We start from the raw sequence: 21,005 nt of genomic DNA on the forward strand, positions 1-21,005 counted from the left end.
GGAGCGTTTAGTGGCAGAGAAATTTAGGGAATATTTATTACATAGGAGACTTATAAAATCTTTTCAGTATTTTAGTAAAATGAAAAAAAATGGAGGCTGTAGGATGTTTTCTTGATAGCACTGAATTGAAAGTCTTCAGATTGACTGTCTTCTGTCATCTTTTGTATGCCAGCAGTATTAAAGAATTTTGGTGATTTATGCTTATAAAACTTGGAAGGATTTAAATACTTAGAAGATGATCTTCAGAAAAGATAATTTAAATCAAGATAATTAAAATTGAACTGAAATTGCAAACAATTTAACAGATTAAAAACATTTTCAGCATCAGTATTAATTCCTCGACATAAATGGTGTGGTATATACAAAACATTTAAATTTGTGTTACAGGATTTGTGAAAATGAAGCATATTCAAAATAGAATTTTGTGACTATTAGAGTTGTCATTTTTAGTGAATAGTGAAATAAAATGGTTTTGGAGGATAATGGTTTGCTAACATAAGTATCTAGTTAACATAGCAAAAATACACTTTGCTGCAGTCAGAAGAAATTTCAACTTAGAATATCAACCATATACTTTTCTGCTTAGAAAGTAAATAGTGAGCAGGATTTTAAAATTTGTTGCTGTTAAACAGAACAATGAAGACATAGCAGTAGGATGAAAAAATGACAGTCTATTTTTTATACAGAAAAGGACTAGAATTCTTCATTATTAGATATACAGTATCAGCATAATCGATCTAGCAGCATTATATTTGAGCTGAAAATACACTTAAATTTGAGGCCATACACTAGCCTGTGTGAACAAAACATCTTTCATATAGTTCTAAGATGAAATTACCCTTGAATGAATAGCATCTTCATTTATCTTCAAACCTCTTCTGTGCTCTTAGTGTATCTACTCTTTCAACATTCCACAACAAGAATTACATTACACCATTATACAAGAGTACTTCTGCAGTGTGAAATAGATTGGTTTGGAAAATGAACCTGGCTTTGCTATAAATTACATTCTCAGGTACAAAGGAATTTGTTATTTTGTTTAAAATAGTCACAAATATAATTAAGGTCTTAATTTATGTTAAACTACAAATATGGCTATTACTTTAACTGGATTAGGAACTTAATCTGTCACTTCAGGAATGATACCTAACACTTTTCATTTGTAACCTTAGATACATTATTTCAATTACAGTGTCTGCAGCTGTTTGATATAAAAAAATGAATCATTTTATAGGTAGATTTGTTCATGGTTTTTAATTTTAAAACATGCTTCTTCAGTAAGGTGAAAAATAATTCTTTGGTTGTCGTCACAGATTTTCTTTTGTGTCCTGGTAAAATGAGATATAAATTAAAATTCAGAACCATTTTCATTTTGTGCCCTGAAAATGGTATTGCATGCTTTAGAATAGTCCTTAGTGAATTCTTATGTGAAATATTTCAAATTTAATTATGAGATGAATAGAAGCTTTGTCCTAAAGAAGAAAACCCAAGGTCTGCTGTCTAAGGATAGCTTTACATGGTTAGGCTGAAAATTGCTTGTTCCCTATTAGAATTTGGATAACTTTGTTAATGGGATCTACATACTTTAGAAGCTATGTTTACAATCCCTTAAATTCCATACTATTACTCCGTGTGAAGCATTTAATCTTTTAAACATTCAAGAACAATTCTTGAAAATTTTGTAGTATTTTTATATTTTCATTGGCAAGCAATGTTGATTTTATTGCTTAAATGCAAAAGATTTCTTATGTATTTAACTTGTAAGACAAGTAAATGTTCATTTTGTTTTTGGAATAAAGAAGAGGAAAGAAGATAGTTGGTGCTGTTTATTGGTAAATAAATGATCCAGTATTGAGTTACTATTAGTTTATCAAAATGAATATGTTTTATATCCCTGCCACCTGCTGTTTAGCTTATCTTAAGAATTTAAAATTTGTTGGAGTTTTTTGTTGTTGTTATTTTTCTCAGTTGGGAATATTTATCTGTAAATAATTAAACAATCATTTATAAGAGCTCAAAAAAAGTAGTTTCCTTTCTTTACTCCCAAACTGTTCATTATTGAGTACCAAATATCTGACTGGTATTGCTTTAGGTTCTTGGATTATATGAATTGGTCTCTGTGACTGTTTCATAGTTCCTGATATTTAGTATTGACCTTACAGCTTACTTTGATTTACATTTAATTCTAAAAGGGAGAGCTTGTACCTTTGCTTATTCTGGTTATCTTTTTTTGTTGCTTTCCTTCTGAACTTGATTTTTTTTCTACAGCTGTCAGATGTTGATGTATCTAAAGTTGAGTCAGATATTCCAAAAGTAGTTATCAGGTGAGAGTTGTGTTAAGGGAGATCTGTTCTCTGATGTGATCTGTCTCATTTGTGCTCTTACTAGCATTTCATGTTTTTGATACCAAATTTGCTCTATTCGAAGCTATTTATGCTCATTGAATTGTGTTTCTGATAATTTTTTAAGTTAAATTCCTGTTGCTATTTTTCTAAAACAATATCTGCTTATTGATGTATGTCATTTTATTGATTTTTAAAAATCTGAATTTAACAGGAATTACATCTAACTTTTTAATGCAGTGAGCTTTGGTTCTATAAAATAACAAAATACTAATCTTTCTTGTAGCTTACAAGTTTTCTACAAATTTAGGTATGTTTTCATTTATTATTGTGAATATCCGTGGCTTAGTCATTGAGCAAATGTTACATGAGAACCTATAGTATGCTGAGGAGAAAGTAGTGAATAAGATGGAGGTGGTTAGTGTGTGCTAACAGAGCTTACAGTCTGGAGACCTTTTATCAGTTCATTTATCAGTTTCATCAGTATGTGTGACTTTGAAACATTATTCAGAAAGTAAAAATTTGTTAATATCAAAACATCTTGGGGCGCCTGGGTGGCTCAGTGGGTTAAAGCCTCTGCCTTCGGCTCAGGTCATGATCTCAGGGTCCTGGGATCGAGCCCTGCATCGGGCTCTCTGCTCCGCAGGGAGCCTGCTTCCTCCTCTCTCTCTGCCTGCCTCTCTGCCTGCTTGTGATTTCTGTCTGTCAAATCAATAAAATATTAAAAAAAAAAAATCTTTATTCACTTGTTTTTGCCTTGTTTAAAATGTTGTATATAAGGTACATACTGTGATCATAGAAATCATATTATTTATTCTTTAAACAAGTACTTTTGGTTATGTTCCCTTATCCTTTTAATATCTATTTAGGGATTTTTTTAATCTTATGCCCAATTTTACTGTTTTTGATTATAAAGGAAAATTACTTACCTTTTTCTCTTAAGGAGGTGTTAAAGGGTAGTAAGTGAAGTCACCTTTCTTTTGAAATCACCAAGGTTAGTCTTTCTTCCTTTGCAGATGGGTGGGTACATGAGTATTTATTACTAATATTATTACTGTTAATCTTAATAATATATTTATTGAACAACCATGTGCCAGATAGTATATAAGATGTTTTACACATTAGTACTTCAATTAATCTGCCTAATTAATTGTCTTCACTTTAGAAATGAGAAAGCTTATGAGGTAAAGGAACTTTCTCAAGCTAACAGTCAGTCAGCAAGATTCTGCCCAGAGATGTCTCACTGGGAGACTTAAGTCTTACTGTTCTGTTCTGACTCTTAATATTGAAAAAGGGAGGGGTGCCTGGGTGTCTCCATCAGTTAAGCATCTGCCTTCGGCTCGGATCTTGATCCCAGGGTCGTGGGATGGAGCCCCACATCAGGCTCCCTGCTCAGCAGTGTGTCTCCTTCTCCTTCTCCCTCTCCATCCGTGTGCTCACTCTGTCTCTCTTTCTCTCTCTCAAACAAATAAATCTATAAAAAAATAAAAAAAATTGATAAAGAGGATTTGTATTCTTCTACTTCTCCTTCTCTTCCTCCTCCTTCTTCTCCTTCTCTTCCTTCTTCTTCTCCTCCTTCTCCTCCTCCTCCTTTTCCTCCTTCCTTCTCCTCCTCCGTCGTTGTCGTCATCATCATCTTCTTCTTCTTTTTTTTTTTTTTTTTTAAGTAGGCTCCATGCCCATCTTGGAGCCCAACACAGGGCTTGAACTCACAACCCTGAGATCAAGACCTGATTTGAAATCAAGTGTCAGACGCTTAGCCACCCAAGTGCCCCCAAGGATTTCCATTTTTCAAAAGACATTCTAGTATTCTACTTAAACAGCATGTTTCTTTTTCTTTTCTTTTTTAAAAAGATTTTATTTATTTATTTGACAGACGGAGATCACAAGTAGGCAGAGAGACAGGCAGAGAGGGAGGGGGGTAAGCAGGCTTCCTGCTGAGCAGAGAGCCCAATGTGGGGCTCGATCCCAGGACCCTGGGATCATGCCCTGACCCGACGGGAGAGGCTTTAACCCACAGAGCCACCCAGGTGCCCCAACAGCATGTTTCTTAAGTCTATATTCTCTTAGGATCTATTAGATTATGCTAGGGACTTAACCAGGGACAATTAAAGAGTGGGAATATGCTGGGTCACCCAGTCTTAAGAGTAATGTATGGTGTGTATGAGTCAGCAACAGAAACTCGCTCTACTCTAAATGATGGTAAAGACAGAATCTCAGTGAGATGTGTAGCATTCTCCCTGTGCAAATAATGTAGTGACCAGGCCAGGCTTGTTGTTAGCTGGCTGTGTTTCTCTTCAACCAGGGTTGAGCCCTTCTCATCATTTTATGAACTGAATATTTTTATTTACTTCTTTGTTCATTTGTTTTTTGGTTAACATAATGCAATTCAAACAAGATGTGTGGTATTTCAAGGTTTTTAATGTTATAGATTCTATTTTCTTTCTCCTGTTAGCATGATATTTATTGTTTTTATAAAAGAAATTGATGATTTTTGGCTTTAAATATTTTATTTACTTAATTGACATGAAGAGAGAGCACAACAACCAAGGAGAGTGGCAGACAGAGGGAGAGGGAGAAACAGGCTCCTGACTGCAAGGAACCCAATGAGGGACTCCATCCCAGGACCCTGGGAGCACAACCTGAGCCAAAGACAGACGCCTAATGAATGAGCCACCCAGGCGCCCTGAGTTTTTGGCTTTGAGTTTAATCTCAGGGGCACCTGGGTGGCTTATTTATTAGGCGTCTGCCTTTGGCTCAAGTCCATGATCCCAGGGTCCTGGGATTGAGCCCTGTTTTGGGCTCCCTGCTCAGCAGGGAGCCTCCCTCTCCCATTCCCTCTGCTTGTGTTCCCTCTCTGTCAAAATAGATAAAATCTTTTAAAAAATTTCAATTAATTAAATTAAATTAATTAAAAACTTAATTTCAATTAAGTTTGCCCCTCCAGATTCTTTCTATGATATTTTTAGTATATTTCTTTGGAAATAAAGACTTGAAGAAACTAGATATGCATAATTTTTGAGACGTTTTGTTTTATTGGATTTCTTACTAATATTATTGTTTACCTTATCTTAATTATAAGATCTCCATGCTTATTTTAAATATCCTGAATATTGGACCATATGCTCAGATTTTAAAGGACTCTTAGTGACAATGGCTTCTATTTGTGTTACTTCTCAGTATATTTTCAGAAGATAATACTACTGTTACTGGATGGCTTCTCATTGCTTCTTCTTTGACTGCGTGTTAAATTGACATTTTAGTTTTTTTGTTTATTTTTTTATTTTAAAAAATGTAATTTTTTTTTTTAATGAGAGAGAGAGTGGAGTGGCAGAGGGAAAGGGAGAGGGAGAATCTCAAGTAGACTTCACACCCAGTGCAGAGCCTGATATAGGGCTTGACCTCAGAACCCTGCGATCATGAGCTGACCTGATATCAAGAGTCAGATATTTAACTGGTTGAGTGATCTAGATGCCCGTTTTATTGTTGTTTAATTATTATTTGAGGGGGAAAGAGAGAGAGCATGAGAGAAGGGAGTAGAGTCAGAGGGAGAGGCAGACTCACTGCTGAGCAGAGAGCCCTATGGACTCAATCCTGGCACTCCAGGATCATGACCTGAGCCGAAGGCAGATGTTTAATAGACTGAGCTACCCAGGTGCCTCCTTGTTTTTGTTTTTAATTGAAGTATCGCTGACAGATAATGGTACATTAATTTCAGGTATACAACATAGTGATTCCACAACTCTATACATTAAGTTATGCTCACCGTAAGTATAGGTATCATTCAGTACCATTGACTATATATTCCCTGTGTTGTACCTTTTATCCCTGTGACCTGTGCATTCCATAAGTGGAAACCTGTATCTCCTGCTTTTCTTCACCCAACTTCCCCCACCCCACTCTCCTCCCCTCTGGCAACCATCAGTTTTGTTTTCTGTATATATGGGTCTTTTTGTTTTTTTGTTTGTTCATTTGTTTTGTTTTTTAGAGTCTGCATATAAGTGATCGCATTCTTTTTTATGGCTGAGTAATAGTCCATGTTATGTGTGTCTTTGTGTTTGTGTGTACACACTACATCTTCTTTATCCATTCATATATAAGTGGATACTTGGGTTGCCTTCATATCTTTGCTATTATAAATAATGTAGCAGTGAAATAGGTGTACAGATATCTTTCTGAATCAGTGTTTTTGTTTTCTTTAGATAAATGTCCAGTAATGGAATTACAGGATCATATGGTATTTCTATTTTTAGTTTTTTGAGGAACCTCCATGATGCTGTTGTCCGTAATGTTTGCACCATTTTCATTCATACCAGCAGTACATGAGAGTTCCCTTTTCTCCATATCCTCACCAACACTTTTTAATTTCTTGTCTTTTTGATACTAGCCATTCTGACAGGTGTAAGGTGATAAATCTCACTGTGGTTTTGATATACATTTCCCTGATGACTTCATGTGTCTGTTGGCCATTTTTATGATGTCTTTGGAAGAATATCTATTCAAGTCCTGTGCTCACTTTTTTTTTAAGGTTTATTAATTTATTTATTTTAGAGCAGGTGTGTGCACAAGTGGGGGGAGAGGCAGAGGGAAAGGGAGATAGAGGGAACCCCAAGCAGACTCCCTGCAGAGTGCAGAGCCCAACATGGGTCTCCCTCTCACAACCCTGAGATCATGACCTGAGACAAAATTGAGTCAGACACTTAACTGAGTGAGCCACTCAAGTTCCCCTTCTGCTCACTTTTTAACCAGATTATTTGGGTGTTTTTTTGGTGTTAACTTATGTCAGTTCTTTTATGTTTTGGATATGGACTTTTCAGTTTTTAAACTTGGTGCGCTATAGATGGAGGGGACAGAAGAGATCAAAGAAGATAACTCTTCTTGGTTGTGTTTTTATTCTGCATAATAATTATGGCTCTCCCCCTTCTTTTTTTTAAGATATTATTTATTTATTTGACAGAGATACAGTGAGATCGGGAACACAAGCAGGGGAAATGGGAGAGGGAGAAGCAGGTTCCTCACTGAGCAGGGAGCCTGATAAAGGGCTGTATCCCAGGACTCCAGGATCATGAGCTGAAGGCAGACGCGTAATGACTGAGCCACTCAGGCTCTCCTACCTCTCTCCTTTTCTTAACATCTCAATATTGCCATACTTGCAGGAGAATATTGCCAAAGATTACACTAATTTGTAGGTACTTTTGTCAACTCTTCCACAAAAGAAATGGAGATGGCCTTTAAGGTTGGGCTTCTCAACATTTGAGTAGAGTTGCTTACATGGTTTCAAAACATACAACGGTGCCTTAGTGACCAGGTCTTTGAAAAGAGAGCAGAGTTGCTGCTAAGTGATATTAGAGAAGTCCCTATTAAAGACTCCCAAGTCTTTTGGGAAGAGACCACCAAAACCTGCTCATCCCACAGTTTTTCCTATTTTGGTAAATGGCAGTTCCATCATTCTGGTTGTTTATGTCAGAAGCTTTGAGCCATCTTTGGAGTCCTCTCTTTTTCCTGTATTCGCATCCAGTTGTCAGCAAAACCTTTTGGCCCTAGCTTAAAAATACAGCCAGAATCTGACTTCTTGTTCCCTTTAGCACTCTTGTCTTGATCCAGGCCACCATTATCTTGCCTGGATTGTTGCAGAATTCTAACTAGTGCTCCTGCTTCTCTTCTTCTACTCTACAGTCTAATCTCTATATAGTTGCTTGTAATCCTTTAAAATGTCAGATTCTTGCAGTCTTCAGCCCAGCACCTTCCTAAGATTGTTCGTCTCACTCAAAGTAAAGGTCAGAATCCTTAAAATTATCTGTAAGTCCTACATGATCTCCTGGTTATCTTTGATGTCATCACTTAACCACTCACTTCCTTAATCTGCATTGTCAGACTGGTCTTATTCCTCAGACACACCAGTTGATGCATAAGACTGCATCAGCTCTGTTGAACTTAGACTGCTCTTCTCTTAGATAAGATACATGGCTTGCTCCCTAACTTTCTTAAGGTTTATGCTCAAATGTTTCCTTACTGGTGAGCCCTTATCTGACCACTCTGCATATAACAGCAAGACCTTTGTACTGCTTTGTACGAAGGGATCATAGCAGGAATCACTATATATATTTTCTATTTTATTTGCTTGTCTTCTTTCTCCATTGGAATGTAAACTCCATAAAGGCCTAGACTTCATGTTCACTGCTCTGTTCTCAGTGCCTAGAACAGTTGTAATACATAGTAGCTGCTTACTGTATCAAGTATGTGGATGAATGCATAAATGCTTTCCATCCATTCTTCTACATCATCAGAATTGTGTCTTCCCATCCAGTTAGTTCACAAGAAGCTATGCATTGGGCCAAATAAATTAGCCTTTTGCAGGATTTACTGAGTTTGTTTTAATGTTTTGCTCCAGGGCTTTGGAAGAAAATACAAAAAGCAGTTCTGCATTTGGCATATGTTGTCTCATGTCAATCAGTAGCCCTTACAGAAGATTCCAGATGAGAAATGTCTTTTGGAGTTCAGTATGAGAAGTTCAGTTGAGGAGTGACCCCATTCTTTTTTGAAGACTACAAATATTCTATTGATGGAGTCACCGCAGTTTATACAATCAGTCTCTTATTCATGGGTATTAGGCTACTGTTATTATTATTGGAAGTGTAAATATTATAACTATAATAGGGCTTAGGCATGAATATTGTTACATATATCTTATAAAATATTATGTGAAGATGTTCATCTGTTTCTAGCAGTACAATTGTAGGGACAAAGGATATGTATATTTAGGATTTTTGTAGCTGTTGCCAAACTAACATGGGGTTAGACTGCATTGATTTATACTCCAAGCACTGGTTGAGTATTAGTTTTGTGTTTTGAAATTTGACTAAGCAGTTTTTAAAAAAATGTTTTTATTATCAGAAGTTTTGTTGCTTCATTAAGAAAATTCACATAGGAAAATTAGACATCTTTAGTCTTCGTTTTCTGATTTGATATATTTTCAGATTTTCATGTTTGTTCATTTATTGAGCTGATCATCATTATCTGGCACATAACTGTGTATTAAAATAGTAAATGCTAGTTTTAGAAGACAGAGGTATCTGAAAGGAGAAGCAAGAAGCATCAGAAGCTTGCCACCATGTTACTGAAAGATTGTTATAATAGGATCCCTGTCTGTATTCCTGATATCCTATTATCTACAACATTTGAAAGGGTTTTCCCGACATTTAAACTGCTAGTTTTATTATCTAATCAAAGCAGTGGCATTATTTACAATAACAACTTTTGAATCTAGGATTTAAAGTATTTGTAAGGGTTGAGTAGACTGGTGACAGATTGTTCTTGTTCTTTATACTTTTGGCTTTCGTTTTATTTATGTACAAATAAAATTTATTTTTCAAAATCATTTTTTACAAAAAAATTCTGAGCCATGGTTCCCAGAAGATATGATTCAGAAGTAATTACTGAACAAATAGAATTTAGAATCTTCATGTAGTATCATAGGTGTCATCTTTTGGGATTGTTTCTAGAATTTCTCTGATTTAAAAGTTCTCAATGAATGCTCTTTCTAAAGCATTCAGAGTCAAGAAAAATTTATAATCCTTTTGTAGTTACTTTTTTCCTTTCTCCTAATAATAGTTGGTGACATTATATATTCTTTTTATTTTTATTTTATTTTTTTAAAGATTTTATTTATTTATTTGACAGACAGAGATCACAAGTAGGCAGAGAGGCAGGCAGAGAGAGAGGGAAGCAGGCTTCTTGCTGAGGAGAGAGCCCGATGCGGGACTCAATCCCAGGACCCCAGGATTGTGACTTGAGCTGAAGGCAGAGGCTTTACCCCACTGAGCCACCCAGGTGCCCCTATATATCCTTTTTAGCTTGGGGTTAGGAATTTTAGAATCAAATTTGCTACCTTACTAATAGACATTTGAGTTGTTCCCAGTATTTGATTATTATGGATCAAACTCTATGAGTATTGTTGTACATATATGTTAATTACTATATGCCTTTTTGGGGAGTATAGTTCTGGGCATGGAATTATTGGTTGTTGGGTGGGCATATGCTTAGTAGTAATTACCAAACAGTGTCAAGATGGTTGGATTAATTTATACTCCCACCTGTAATATATGAGAGGCTCGTCACACACACACACACACACACACACACACACACACACACACACACACAGACACACACAGTCTACTGACCCACCCTGACCCCATCCCCAAATCTGGATACCCAGAGACAACCAATTTTCAATTATTTTAGCTGTATTATTTTTCCAGGTATTTACCTCTGTATTTTTAAGGTGCTTGTGTTACTATTACATTTAAAAATTTTAAAGTATCCATTGTATTCCACTATGAAATTCTCCTCTTACAACTCACCTTTCTCTCCTTCCCCATCTTCACAACTGTGTTCTCACTTTTTTTGTTAGATTAATACTAATATTTAGTATTTACATTATAATTAGAATGTAAATATTGATCTCAGTTGAGTAGCTCGGTGTACTATGCACATAATCTTTCTGTGTGCTTTCCCCCCCCTCAGGTTAGTAATTGTTTTATTTAATTCATTTGGGTAGTTTCTTTCATAAACTTTGATTGAACTATAATGCTCTCCCTCACAATGGTCAAATGCATCAGATACTTTTTTTTCTTTTTTCTCAGAAATACTGCCTTTGAAGCTTCTGTTCCTTCTACTCTAATTGGAGCAGTTCCTTCCTCTGCTGGCCTCAGAGCTGTTTTCTTATGACTGCTATTTACCATCATCCAGGGAATTCTTTTTGCTTTTTTTTTACGTTGGATCCCTTATTCTCTGGATCCCTATTCTTTCCCACTCCCTTCCCTCCCTTGGTTTATTTTTATTTTGTGCAGCACATTCTTCATTAGCTTTCTGAGAAAGGGTACATGGGAAATAAAAATTTAAAGACCTTGCTTATATGATACTGTTTTTATTCTTTCTTCATATTTGATTAATAACCTTGGCCTCATATAGAATTTTAGGTTGGCAAGATTTTTTTCTTAGCATTTTGAAGGCCTTATATTACCATTGAGCTTTCAGAGTTGCTTTTGAGACATGAATGTCATGTATTTGCTCAGTCCTGTGTATGCTTCACTTTTTATTTTTCTTTTTCCTGTTTCTTTTCTTTCCTTTCTCTCCCTTCTTTCCTCCCTCCTTTCGTTTCTGCCTTCCTATATGCTGTGATCAGATTCCTTAAACTCCTCATATGTTTGTGTATTCCCATATTAAAATAGGCATATCTGTTGTACCTACCTCTTGGGCAAAGCTCTTATGCAAGTACCTGGCACAGGATCGTAAGTGCTCAGTAAATATTAACCATTATAATTTTTCTTTGAAGTTGTCTTTTCTCTGCAATTTTTCTTTCCTGTCAGTTCCCTTTTTTTGCCTTATTTTGGCTCTAAGTTTTATGTTCGAGGCTTTCCTCAACTATCTGTTGGTCTGTACTAACAATTTATATTTACGAGTGAGGGGCTAAAAAGCTGATGGGGAGATGAGGGAACTTTTTGACATGCCGGCTTCACTGTGGACTGATTGCATAGTGAGCTGCTCTTTTTGTTGGCTCCTCCACCCCGGCCTAAACTGTCAGCATTTGTAGGACTTTTCCACAGTTACCTCTGGTGTCTTGGAGGGACTTAATTTGGTTGCCAGTGTGTGGGAGCCAAGGGGGAGAAGGGTGCTGTGGGTCTCTTCAATGTGTGCACTCTCCCTTAACCCTTTTCAGTGTGACAGCCCCACCACACCCACCCAGTGCCCTCTGCTATGCTTGAGACTTGGTCGGGAGTCTCTCTGGTTCTGTTTTTTCAGAAAATGAACCTTCTTTGTCTCCTGCCAGGTTGGGGGCAGGCTAGTTGTGTGATGCTTATACAAACTTTTAGCCACTCCTCTTATTTTTAGCCCTTTACCTCATCTCCACCTTCTGTGGTACTTGGTGCCTCCAGTTTTGGAATCTCCTAGTTTCTGTGATGTGGACGCATTGATTTTTTTTCTCTGCATACTCATAGGTTTCAGCTTCCTCTGCCCTGCTAAGTCTGTTCTCCATTCGACAGAAATGGGCAGACATCTCTAGTCTGCTTTGGTCACCTCTTGCCCTTCTTTGTGTCATTCTGGGTTTATTAGTTTTCTATTTCTTCACTGTTATTTTAGTAGAGGTTGTGTTTTTTTTTTTTTTTAAGATTTATTTGTATATTTGAGAGAGAGAGAGCACATGAGAGAATTGTGTGTGTGGTGGGGGAAAGGGGCAGAGGGAGAGAGAGAATCTCAAACAGACTCCCCGAGGAGTGCAGAGCCTGATGTGGGGCTGTATCTCATGACCTCAAGACCATGACTTAGGCCGAAATTAAGAGTCAGATGCTCAACTGACTGAGCCACCCAGGTGCCCTTATTTTAGTAGAATTTTTGAAAGATTGCAGAGGTAAATGTGTAACTTCAGTTCTTCGTGTTTAACTGGTTATCCATGATCTGGTATTACTCTTTTTTTTTTTTTAAGGAAATAAAAAAATGTGTCAACATCCCTTCAATGAGTTTTTTATGCATTTCATTAATTTATTAATGAAATTTAATTAATTATTTTATGCATTTCATTAATTTATTCAATATGTTGAAACTACATCACGCTTATTAAATTTAAGGGTACTGGGTACTATGTTCTATGTGTATGTATCTAAGTTTAAAAAATTCCTTACCTTTCAAAGAATAAATGTATTTATTGACTCTAGTTTTAATTTATTCGTTCTTAAATTTTTAGTTTTCACAGGTTAATAAATTTATCTGACCATTTTAGCAGTTGGAGTTGCTCAGCCAAGTAAACCCTATATTTGTTCTTTGTAAAATTGAAAATATTATGGTGCTTAATGCGTCACTGTCATCAAAAGTTGATGGATCTCTTGCAGAGTTTGTGGACACTCTATCTAATATTGTGCAGATTATTTTTATAATATTTAGCCTGGTCACTTTCAGATGATGTCAGCCTGTCTTGCTAAGATGTCTTTTATGCACTGATTATCATGGCTGTAGATCCATGTTGTCTAATAGAACTTCCTGCAATGATGTAAATGTTGTTACTTGTATTGTCCAATAAACACAGTAACCATTAGCCACATGGGGCTATAGAGCACTTGAAATATGGCTAATGTGACTGGGAAACTGAATTAAAAATTTTATTCAATTTTAATTTATTTAAGTTTAAGTTAAATAACCACAGGTGACTGGTAGCTACCGTATTGGACAGCACAGTTCTAGATTCTGATAGTATGTGCTAAGTTTTTGGCACAAATTATTGTATATTTTTGATCACTTGAATTAGTTTGGAATAAAGTATCCAGCCGAAGAAAAGGAGTTAGCAGAGTTATCCTAAATTTGCTTATTATAATTAGAACTACATTTTTTCTTTGGATTTACATAAGAATAAAAATATGAAGACTGCAATTTCAGAACTGAAAATAAAATGTGTTTTAGGTTGGTGTATCATGCTGTTTTATTTGGGGGCTGATAAGAGATGGAAAGTGAAAGTTGAAATTATTATTTTGGTACCTCTCAGGAATTTTCTTCCATCCTACAAAAGAAAGAAGTACTGTTTGACTCAGAGCCTGGTTTGGATTTAACATTTTTTATATCCTCAAAGACAGTCATAATAGTGTTCTGTTTTGCATTTTTAATGTTTGAATGAAAATATTGTGTTTGTGATATCCTACTTCTTTGTGAACTAACTGCAGGTTAATACATAAATTTCTTTTGAATCTGGGATTGTAGTAAATGTAAAATTAATCTTTGGCTAACTAGAATTATGCCATTAATTGAGGTCTGTGGTGAGTTTAGTGTTGCTAAATTGGTCAAATGCAATCAATTGTATTTTATTAAAGTGAAAAATTCACAGGACTGGAAACAAGGCTTTGATTGCAGAACATTACCATTTTGCTTAATATTTTTTAGTGAAATACAGCTTTTTGGAATAGTGGTTAGTACAGTTACCACTGTACATTTAGCTTAGCAAAATATACAATATTTAATATTCTTATAGTAGTATAATTGTTGACTAACAAGGGAATATTATCAGACATTTTAGAAGATAATATTAAGTAGTTCTTTCAGATTCTTTTTGTTCTTCTCTGAAGGCCTCAGTCTACTTTTATTCCTTCATTCTCAGAATGTGATTTCTTCTCCAATTTCATAGAATGTGAATATTCTTTCATTTTCTTGTCCTTCTTGCTTATCAGCTTGCAGTCATTACTGATCCAACCACCCCTTGTGTTAGAGTGGGAAAGGTGTCCTGTTTTCTAACAAAAGACCAGATACCTATACCTGTGCTCTTAAAATCCCTTTGTACCTTCTCATGGATCTTGTATGCCTGTTACCCTCCCTCTTTTTTGTCATTTCAGTGTTTCTGGTGTGTTTTTTTCTTTTCTGTTTATGTTTTAACAAGTTCAGCCTTTCTTCATCACCAGGTACAGATATATACATCGTAGAAGCAAGACCCTTCTAATCCCTTCTTCCTTTTTTTGAAAGAGCTGCTGATACTTCTTGTCTCTAATTCTTTCATTCCTAGCAATCTGTGTTTTCATAAGCCTTCCACGTGATTTTGATCCTAGTCTATACTTGTGGATCAGTCAAGTAGTTCACTGTCATTGTTATAATTTGGGAGCACAGGTTATAGTATTTAGAAGACAGCGTACACTTACACAGAGAAGAATCAACTCTTGGTTGAGGTGGTCTTTAAAGCTAGAAGCAGTAGTTTTTGGTGAATTAGTTAGAATTCGGTTTGGTTATGAGTTCTAGAAAACCCCAAATACCAGAGACTTGAAAAGATAGAAGTTATTTTTCTAAATTATTTATTTATTTGCCAGAGAGAGAGAGAGCGCGCGCGCACACCAGTAGGTAGAGCAGTGGGCAGAGGGAGAAGCAGGCTCCCGGCTGAGCAGGGAGCCCAACGTGGGACTCGATCCCAGGCCCCTGGGATCATGACCTGAGCTGAAGACAGGCACTTAACTGGCTGAGCCACCCAGGTGTCCCTAGAAGTTATTTCTTCTTATTCGCACAGGTAATCAGGTTCAATGACTCCGATGATTCTCGAGGAACTAGGCTTCTTCACTCTTGTTGCTCTGCCATCTTCAACTCTCAGCTTCTATTTCATAGTTCAGTCTGACTGCTGTGGCTATAGTCATCCTTTTTCATATTCTGGTGAGCAGAAAGGGAAAAAAGAGGAGAGGCCATATCGCTTCCTTAAAGAAACTTCTAGCAGTGGCCCAGAACTTTAAGGCCCTTTGGCCGGAATTTAGACATTGGTCACATCCAGTTGTAAGCTTATTTCAGATAGCCATGTGTGAAGATATAATTCATGGTTTTTAAAAGGGATTGCATAGGGGCGCCTGGGTGGCTCAGTGGATTAAGCCGCTGCCTTAGGCTCAGGTCATGATCTCAGGGTCCTGTGATTGAGCCCTACATCGGGCTCTCTGCTCCGCAGGGAGCCTGCTTCCTCCTCTCTCTCTGCCTGCCTCTCTGCCTACTTGTGATCTCTCTCTCTGTCAAATAAATAAATAAAAAATCTTTAAAAAAAAAAAAAAAGGGATTGCATAACAGTCCATAATTTGGATTCACCATAAATGACTTCCTTATTGTTAGACATTTAAGTTGCTTATAAGATTTTTTTACTATAACATAGTACAAATCAACAACTTAATGTGTTTAAAAAATGAATTAGTGGGCATAAAAACTACATTAGAATCCTGAGTATTATAGGAGAGAACTTGGAAGTAGCAGAAATAACATTTTGAGAGTTTTTCTTTGAGAAAGTAAAGATCCTGTAAAGAATAGTGGAATTGAGGAATACTTTATAAAATTTGAACTTTAGTCATCCTTAAAGAAAATTAAATCAATATTTAGTATTGATTGCTGGCTTACACAAACTAATGTGGTAAAATAAGTGTAGATAATTTACATTTTTTTTTCTTAAGAGTGTATAAATGCATTAAGTGTCAAGCATTTACTGGTGTCTAAATTATTGATTTTTTTTTTTTTTGGTACTGAAATGACGTTTTGTTTTGTTTGTAATACAGATCTTTCACTTTAAATCGTTTCATTCTTTTCTAATAAAATGTTATTGTATGAGATTTTATTTAAATTTAGGAATAAATAAATAAAAAGTTGTGTTCAATTTATATATACTTTCACTAGGCTAACTATACTTCTCTTGATTTGCAGGCCTTTTTGCAAATGTGTAATCTGCCTGTCAAAGTGGTTTGTAGGGCAAATGCAGAATATATGTCTCCATCTGGTAAGTTTTTAAAAATTCTGTTAATATTCTGCATTGATAAAATTGTAGTGCTGGTCCAGTTTGTACCTACTATTTTAGAAGTCCCATTTTTGTTGTTTACCCTTGGAATAATTTTCCCATGGTTTTGTAAAGTAGCAGTTGTAAACTTGATAGTCTTTGGGTGGACATGGCTATCGTTTCAACTCTGTGGTGTTAGTTGGTTACTGGAAAGTTACAGAAATTGTTTTAAGTAGTAAATAGTAAGAAAATACATAATCTCAGATATCCCCAGTTTTATTTACATAGGACCGTTTCCACTTCAGAAAACCAATTTTGATTATAATGAATCCATTCGTTATTATCCACACTTCTCTAAACTATGTTCTCCTATAATAGAGGGAAGAAGAGAGATTGTGGAATAATTAAATTTACTTGTCAAAGACCTTAAGTTCATCTCTGAATGCTTTTGGTTTGTAATGACTTCTTTTTGTTTAATTTTTATTTCAACAGGTTTTAAGATATCTATTAAGCTTTTAGCCTTTTTCCTATTTTTCATAATCAGTATTGCCCTTTCTGTGTGTCATATATTGTAGATTAAGGTAAAGTTTTAAATAAATATAGTTCAGATAATTTTAAACATCAAAATATAGTGCCACAAAGCTGATAAATAAATGTTAACTAGAATTGGTATGGATTATAATTATGGTTCTGCTGGTCCAATAATAACACAGAATCACACCTTTAATGGGTAAATCCATTGAGTATAAATGATTGGTATAAATGTGTTACCTTGCTTTTTAGGGAGACATTTTATCTCACTCTGAAAATAACTTAGAAATGATTTGTATAAAACATTTTTTTTTCTTTTCATCTTAGTTTCTTAAAGGTGGTAGTAATTGTCAAAAGCTGTGAGGACAGCCTCCATACACACTGAAAAGTCTACATTCATACATCTATACTTATAGATGTATGAATGTACATTCTAAAACATCTCCATAAAAGAATTTCTAGACTTGTAAACATAGACATATTTTAGATTGTTGCAGGCCATTAGTTGACTAATTTTCTGTTAATTTTGAATGTAGATTTTATAAACTTTCTGAATTCTGGTGAGATGAATCATATTGGGTTCTATCTTTATCCTTTATGTAGTCATACAAAAAGAGTGTAGCTACATGTAAAAAAGTTGATAATCTAATACTAAAGTTGGTATCTTTGGCAAATGAGGAGAAGCCCTAGAGTTAATCCACCTGTTTCCTAAAACAAATATACTAAGTACCACACAGGTAGATATCTTTTTATAGACTCTGTGAAAGGCAAATAACTATTATAGAGGCTACAGAACATAAACACACACATGCAGACATACATTCATAGGAGTCTCCTGTAGGTAGATGAAAGTGGCACTTTCTGTTAAGGCATTTAAATTTTATCATAACTCTCTTTCATCATATGATTGGGGGGATCAGGGGAATGTTTTATTTGTTTGCTTGATCTTATTGTAGTAGATTTTTAAAGCAGAGAACATCGTGGAATAATCAGAAATCAAGTCACTCTTAGCTAAGAGTTAGAAAATTTTTACTCTAATCCTTTTGTGACCTTGTCACATATTGACAATTTCCTTGGGAAATTTCACTTTTCTTTTTTGAGCTTCAGTGACTTCATCTGTAATATGTGGTGGTTGGACTAGATGGTATTTGGGCTCTTTTTATTTCAATATTTTCTGAATCACAGACTTCTTTGCTTTCTTCTTGCTTCCTTTAAGTCCTAAAAAATGATTATTCTGCCTAAAATAAGAAATAGGGCCCTCTGTTTGTTTTTTTAAATTATCTCCAATTGGTACCAGAGAATAAATATCTCACAGTGCTTTTCTTGATACCTGCAATAATAAGGATATAACATTGGCTCCACTTTAAGTCAGGCGAGTGACAAAAACGTTATTCACTTCTAATTTGTTGCCTTGATGTTTATATATTTCTTTATATTTAGGAATACATGAGTACTCATTTGACTACCCACACTGCTTTCCTGCTTCAGGATCTACAGTACTGAAAGTATTTTTAAAAAGAGAAAATACAAACTCCTTCTTCCAAGAATGCCAGACTGGATATTGAAAATGAGAAATACATTTTCCTTTCAAAATATTATAACCTAAAAATAGCCGTCAGTCTAGGCATTTATCCATGCATAGTTTTCATTCTCAGATCATTTTATCTCGGAGGACTGTACTATTTCTAGCATTAGAGTACGTACAAAGATTTTATCTCAAGTTAAAAAACATTATGGCCTAATACCCAGATAAGTTCTTTTCTTTTCTGCAAGATTTATAAAGCAGTAGAAGAAAGGAATGTGGAATTCAGTGTTTTTATATTGGTAACATGGAAATGTCTTCTAAATGTATAGTTGAGTTGTTGTTTCCCTGAAGGCCTGCTTGCCTTTCGTAACGCGTGTTATCCTAGGGATTTAGATGAAGCCTTGTTGGTACTGTAGGCCTCATCCATTACCCTTGGTCTGAGTGGGGCAGAGAAGAGTGAATCTGTTCAAAAGGACCACGAATCAGCCTACTGTTAGTGTGAACTCTATTTGACCTAGGTCTGATAGCAAGCTTCATCCTCTAGTTTTAGGGGTGAACTTTATTGCTATTTGGAGACTTATTTTGTTATCATCTCTGATAATTTCATCAACTATTGGTCTTTCTAAAAATGAAATCCCACTTTTTAAATGTGACATTTATTTAGAGAAGCCAGTTTATAAGCATGCTTCTTATTTCCCCCCCCCCAAATGTGTCTGGGAACATACTTTGTGTTATAATTCATAAACTAGCGTATCTTCAAAGATTGCTAATTCTTTTAATTCCTAATTTTTTTTGAGTCGAAGACATTTATTATTGTACCATTATGTGCTTAAAATATTGAACTTAATGGGTATCTGAGATTTAAAAGTGTATGTAAAAAGAAGTCATCTTCTTAAATGTAGTTTAAAATATAGATTGATTCATTGTACTCTGAAGAGAAAGTCCAATTACATTTCTTTCAAATCTGTCAATGGTCGTGAACCAGTGTTCTGCCTTGATTCATCTAATTTCCATAATTAATATTTACTGCTATATTATATAACAATTTGTTAGTGTTAGTTCTGAAAAGCTAATATTGTGATCAGTTGTTATATACAAGTGAGAACTCTAGAAATGAATCTCCTTTTTCTTTTAAAATTAGTAATCATTTAAGTTTATGGAATTTAATGTACACATTTAATTAAAATTTTCAAAAGTTATAGGGTTACAAAATCAGTATATTAATAAAACACATTCTGTTTTTGTATTAATTTACTGAAAGTGTCTTCATACATTTTTTTCCCCTCAACAGGTAAAGTACCTTTTATTCATGTAGGAAATCAAGTAGTATCAGAACTTGGTCCAATAGTCCAATTCGTTAAAGCCAAGGTAATAAAAAAGATATTAAATATATTTGATCACAGCTAAAAAATTTAAATTTTAAAAATTTATTTATTTATTTATTTATTTTAGATCACGGTTAGTCTTAAATAAGTCATTCATCATTCTTTAGTGTGTCTTTATATTTATATTGATTTTAACCTAGTTTTTAAAAAAATGCCAATATAAACTAGTAGGGAAATATTTCTAAAGTATAAGTTTTTTCCTCCATAATGTAAATCAATGGCAAAAGATGTAATTTGATCTTTACAAAATGGTAGATAATTTTCTGACTTGCAGTTAATGAGAGTTTTGGTCATAAATGAAAATTTAGGTTGTTGTAAAATGTCAGGTTAACCTTTGAGAAGAGAGATACAAGGATATATTTAAAAGTTGAACGTATTAATATATACATTTGAGTTCAGTTTAGGTTTTTTTTTTTTTAAGATTTTATTTATTTATTTGACAGAGAGAGATCACAAGCAGGCAGAGAGGCAGGCATAGAGAGAGAGAGGGAAGCAGGCTCCCCGCTGAGCAGAGAGCCTGACGCGGGACTCGATCCCAGGACCCTGAGATCATGACCTGAGCTGAAGGCAGCGGCTTAACCCACTGAGCCACCCAGGCGCCCCCAGTTTAGGTTTTAATAGTTATAAAGGACAACCCCCATTAACATTTTGGGGAACATCCTTCTGGACTTTTCTCTTTGCATATGCAGAAAAATGTAGATCATGCTATTATGTGTTATTTTGTAACCTGCTTTTTAAAATCATAAATATGTTTGGAAATTCTTCCATGTTAATGACCATAGAAATATATTATCCTTTTAAGTTGTTGTATAGTATATTATTATATGGATGTATTATAATTTATTTACTTAAGCCTTTATTGATGGACATATAAATTGTTGTCAGTGTTTGACTCTTATTATGTGTCAAGATAAATATTCTTCTACAGACACCTTTGTACACTTGTCAGATTATCTCCT

General features: G+C 35.0%; 1 protein-coding gene across 1 annotated transcript in view; it reads left to right on the plus strand.

The window, feature by feature from the left end:
* MTX2 (metaxin 2) overlaps positions 1–21,005 on the plus strand; it is a 68,852-nt gene that overhangs the window by 35,554 nt on the left and 12,293 nt on the right. The window contains exons 4-5 of the mRNA XM_046019840.1: positions 16,536–16,608; positions 19,953–20,029. Of these exons, the coding sequence (XP_045875796.1) occupies positions 16,536–16,608; positions 19,953–20,029 (150 nt within the window). The remainder of the gene's footprint in view (positions 1–16,535; positions 16,609–19,952; positions 20,030–21,005) is intronic.

The sequence above is a fragment of the Meles meles genome, chromosome 9 (genome assembly GCF_922984935.1).
Source record: "Meles meles chromosome 9, mMelMel3.1 paternal haplotype, whole genome shotgun sequence".
Classification (NCBI taxonomy): domain Eukaryota; kingdom Metazoa; phylum Chordata; class Mammalia; order Carnivora; family Mustelidae; genus Meles; species Meles meles.